Source organism: Vanessa cardui, chromosome 25 (assembly GCF_905220365.1).
Source record: "Vanessa cardui chromosome 25, ilVanCard2.1, whole genome shotgun sequence".
Classification (NCBI taxonomy): Eukaryota; Metazoa; Arthropoda; class Insecta; order Lepidoptera; family Nymphalidae; genus Vanessa; species Vanessa cardui.
Window position 1 is genome coordinate 4985948 of NC_061147.1, and position 5316 is coordinate 4991263.

The 5316-nt window shown below is 29.4% G+C and overlaps 1 protein-coding gene across 1 annotated transcript; it reads right to left on the minus strand.

Annotated features, from left to right (window-relative positions):
- Positions 1 to 1291: 1291 nt before the first annotated feature.
- Positions 1292 to 4510, minus strand: LOC124540401 (DNA-directed RNA polymerases I, II, and III subunit RPABC5). The gene is made up of 3 exons (XM_047117915.1): positions 4348 to 4510; positions 3990 to 4098; positions 1292 to 1470 (listed from the first exon to the last, which is right to left on the minus strand). Exons 2-3 carry the CDS (start codon positions 4082 to 4084, stop codon positions 1362 to 1364), a joined length of 204 nt encoding a protein of 67 aa, XP_046973871.1. The 5' UTR covers positions 4085 to 4098; positions 4348 to 4510; the 3' UTR covers positions 1292 to 1361.
- Between the last annotated feature and the right edge of the window lie 806 nt (positions 4511 to 5316).

Below are 5316 nucleotides of genomic sequence, written 5' to 3' on the forward strand. Positions count from 1 at the left end.
ATTTGATGAAAAAATATTTGATTTAAACCAAATTCCCTAGACCTCATTCTTACAAAGATTTATCAACATAATTCTTCTCCTCGTCCTTTCATATACCTACCCAACACGTTGGCGTTTCCTTGCGTTCTGATACATATCTAAAAAGTTGGCCATTTGCATCCGCCGACATACCCAACACGATGGCTTCTTGTGTCCTGACACAAATCTAATTTGTTAGTCATTTGAGTCTTGCCACAATCAGCAAGTTACATGCGACAGAATAATCGGTTAAATATTGTCTCAGATGTTTATGATTCTTCAGATGAATTTTTAACAACTTCTAAAAACTTCTAAAATAATGCAGTGATAGGCTATGCTTTAAGTACGTACGTTGGCCATTATTGTGCCATTAATATGCCTTATTAAAAAAGTTAGCAATGAACACAACGTGAAGTGTATTTGTATTAATAAACGTTGACAAATAAGAGAAACTAGATTAGATAGAGGTTATCTTTATTACAATTTAAACATGCCATTGAAATACTTTCCCGGGCTTAAGTGAGGCTTGAAAGAATCTGAAATTATAAGAAACACCGATTAAGGTTTGAGTGGTGAGCGGTATTGTTTGAAACCGACACGTTATTTCAATGTCATAAAATAATTAAACTGTCAAGTTTATTGTTATTATTAATTAATTTCCAGCCCTACTCTTCGGTTAACTCACTTTATATAACTTTGTTAGATAAAGATATATAATTTTGTAAGAGAACCGAGATGGTCCAGTGGTTAGAATGCGTGCATCTTAAGCGATGATTTCGGTGCTTAATTTGTGTTTATTCATCTCGTGCTCGGCGGTGAAAGAAAACATCGTGAGGAAACCTGCATGTCTAATTTCATCAAAATTCTGCCACATGTGAATTCCACAAACCCGCATTAGAACAGCGTGGTGGAATATGTTCCAAACCCTTTTCTCAATGGAATAGGAGGCCTTAACCCGGCAGCGGGAAATTCACAGGCTGTTACTTTATTTTACTTTTTATATAACTTTGTTACATTAATAAAAACGGAGCTTATCATAGTAAACTTTTTTGACGAGAAAAGGATAGTTTTTTAGTAACTTATTTTTGAATAAAACCTCTTAGTTGCTATTTCCGCTACAATAATAATTATGGTTTAACGTAGATAGATGTCTAGGCACAGATTAACAAATACTACTCATGTCTTACATCATCAACGACTAAATGACGGTTTAAATTAAACGTTAATCGTTCTGTTGTGTTACGATGAAAATATTAAAAAAAAACAACAGTGATTATGTCTTAAAATTTATTTGCCTTAAAATTAAAAATTTACAATATTAATTATAGATTCTGGAATGAAAATTATTTTTCCAATGGCGCATAATTGAGTAGTTTTTCAATTAAATCTACGTGACCGAGTAGCATGCGACGGCAGCAGTATCTCTTCAAGCCAAGAGCATCGAGAGCATCACTGTAACAAAAAAAAACTTTATGGTAACTGTTATGTATAAAAACATTTGAGATTTTTATGGCACTGCTGAAATTGAAGTTGGTACAGATTCAGTTAGATTACCGTTCAAAAGAAGTGATTTTTAAATTATTCCATATCCCAATTTATAAACTTTCATTTAATTTAATATTCTATAGATAATGATACGAATGATGGAACGGAGCTAATGCCGTTCCAAATTATACAACTTTTATTTTATACAATTTGAAATATATTTCTAAGGGTGTATAATGTTTATACTTTAAAAAATAGTAAGTAGAAAAAATATAAAACATATAAAAATTTAAACTGAAATTTTACAACAGAAAGTGCAGTATTTACAGACAGGGGATTGTAAGCAAGAAATTCAAAAGCTGCCATCTCGTTAAAAAATTATCAGACCAACACTTGTATCATAATAAAAAAAACACCACCATAATATATATTGTGAAATTGTGTATGTTTTTCATTTTAATTTATTGTATAATGCAATAAATAAAACTATTAGTATATTTCATTCAAAATGCATCCAAAAATGTTGATAATAAAATACCCATTAACAACCGAACACAAAACAATGGGTTAGACTAAAGGAACAGATATAAAAAAGTATTTGACAAGCTGTCCATGGGCTGTAAAATATTTTTATATTTGATATTGCCTTTAAGTAGATGGAATATAATTATGTTCCTAGCATTTTAACTCAAAGATCATGATACTTATACATAATATGATTGGAATCACCACACACATCACCTTGGAGGTAAGCTTTGCTCGGTAACTAACATGATTGCTGTTTGATCATTTGATGCATTGGTAATGATGATTGAAGTTAATGATAAGTTTATTTCAACTATCATCAGGTAGATAGGCCTTGACTATAATACAATTATAATATACAATGCAATACAATAGGGTACAATTTACGATTTATTCTGAAATATATGTATATATAGATATACAGTGTAAACTCTTTATAATGTTTTCCTTTATAACAATAAACTCTCTATAAAGTAGAAGTGAGCACAACTTGGTTGGTTTGCATTAAAACCCACATATTAATACATGTAATGTATACATATCTAGATATGAATAGAATACAAAAAATAATACAAAACAGGTTTTTTGCTATACCAGTAGGTATAGCAAAAAACGTCAGACAAAGTTATCAGACTATATGTGTAAATAATAACTTATAAGCAAATTTTATCTAAGACATTAAAAATTCTTGTTATTTTGGTTGTTTTTTTTGTTCACTGCATATAACAATACCTCTCTATAACGACAAAAAATACTCAGTCCCTTGAGTTTCATTACAAAGAGTTTAGACTGTATATGGAAAAAAAAATACCAGTCGAATTGAGAACATTCCTTTTTTTTGAAGTTGCTTAAAAATATCACAGAATCTTCAGTACATCACACCTATATTATAAACTTTATTGTTTCAATAGATTGACGATATCATACTATTTAAACAATAAATTCCTTTGTCAAATTATGATTTTGTTGCATTTGTTGTTGAAACATTTAGACTGCGAAATGCAGTCCAAAGTCTAAATTGCCTCCACATGTGATAGTAGGGTTTGTTTTTTTCCCAGATAATCGGAATTGTGATTCAACACTGAAATGCTGTGAACATTCTTGTCACCATTCCACATGGTCTAAATTTATTCAGTAACTATTTTTAGTTCATATTTGTACATATTTAAGGATTTCATGTTAACTATTTGCATTTAAATACAATATGTTTTGAAACAGCATAGTTCAAAATGAAATATTTAATTAATCAAATATTTAATTTTTTTTTATAAATTTTATAACAGTCAGGTATCATACGTACAGTACCGGTATCATGCATAAAAATATTTATAGACAAAGATATATGATGATTACACTGTACTTTAAGCAAATAGCATATCTCCATCTTAGCTGTATTACATAGAATTTATTACAGTATGTATATAGAACATAGCAATATTCTAATTTATTTTAAACAGAATATGTTAGAAATACATTTAAGAAATTTTACAATTTCGTAATAAGTATATTGAGGGAAGGAGATTTGGACTGTTGCATGAGATTTGATAGTGAAATACTGCGAATACATGTTGTTACCAATGCATAATGATTTTTTTATAAGTATTATTAACTGTTAACAATTTTCAACAAGTATATTATTTGTTTATTATAGGCTATACTATTTATATACACTATTTTTTTTAAGTGAAATCTTCGGATTATATAACAATAAAAAGCTGAAATTAGCACAGCAAGCACATGGAAAATTATAGTCAAACAATGAAAGCAAATAAATATAAAAAAGTTAGTTAATTACTACTCATGTTACCAGGAAATTATTTACCTTTGACTACAGCCTTTTGTTTTATAATTTGACATGAAATAATTGATGATGGAAAGAAATAAACATGCTTAAGAGCCACTAATCATTGTTTACATAACTAAGCATGTAAGTTATGTGTCTGTTTAAGGTAAAATCTTACCCCTCTGTATATTCAGCTTGCAAGAGACCAAGGTACGCCTCCCATTTGTTACCTATTACTTTTCCGCAAGTGAAACAGCGCACCGGTATTATCATGTTTGTTAAACACTCTGAAACAAAATATACATAATTTTTCTCACGATTTGATCACAAATGTTTAACAACGGACTATCTGTTGATAAATACTTTATAATAAAGCATAATCATCATCATCCGTGTGAATACGTTTTATATAATAAAACTTGTCTTTTGCTTGGAAAATTGTACTACGGATAAGTGTGTTTTAAATATAAGCTCATAATTATACCACTTTTGAGGTTATATCAAATTAACTTTGTAATGACGTCTTGTGGACTTACTTCAATTATTAAACTGCTAGCACGAATCTACTGACTTATATATTAGTCAGCTATATTCTAGGTAAGATATCTTAAACAAAAATAAAGTAGAAAAAGCACAATCACGAAACAACGCGCACTCGAATCGAAACTTTGTTGTGACTAATGTCAACTGTCAAATTGGCACCGACAGATAGGAATCAAATTGTCAGTGTCACAGATTATGTGTATATCACAGATACTAATTTAATTGCATCTTTCATAGACTACAATAGTCACGTACGGTTATTACATTTATTTTTAAATAAAATATGTACTTGTTGTTGTTGTACAAATAAAAAAGGACGTTTTTGTAAAAAAGTAACTTTAAAATTGAACAAAGAGGGAATTGTTTTCGATACTGATACCTAAGAAAATATACCTTATAAAATGATGTTAATATTATTATATATTTTGTTTCAGATTTCAACAACAAAAGCTATGACACTTAGCGTCGAACAGCAATTAACGTTAGATGACAGTCAATTGGTAAGATATACTTTGCAACAAATTGTAAATAATTTCTAGCTACTGCTACCATCATTTATTTCTATTTTCCATTAAATTTTTATGCTCGACCAATGATATGTTAAAATCGCGCCAATTCGATTTCAGATTTTGTAACATTGGACTTTCGTGACTTGTAATTTCAACTTGGAATATATTTTGATAGAGCAATAGATAGATTAGTTTTTTGTTAGCTGATTCCATTAATTATGAAATATCAAATTAGACAAAAATAATCTGTACCTTCTGGGCGCAACTAAAAAAAGTAATAACTGTAAGCTGACATTAATTACAAAAGACTTGGCTGTACGGTGTAATATATTTGCCTTTTCCCTATAAGGAAAGAAAAAAGCAAAAAAAAACAAATGTAAGCTGACATCGGGTTACTGTTTACTGTCAAGTGTCAAGTCTGTCAAGTGTCAATCTTTCTTTAGTATCAATATT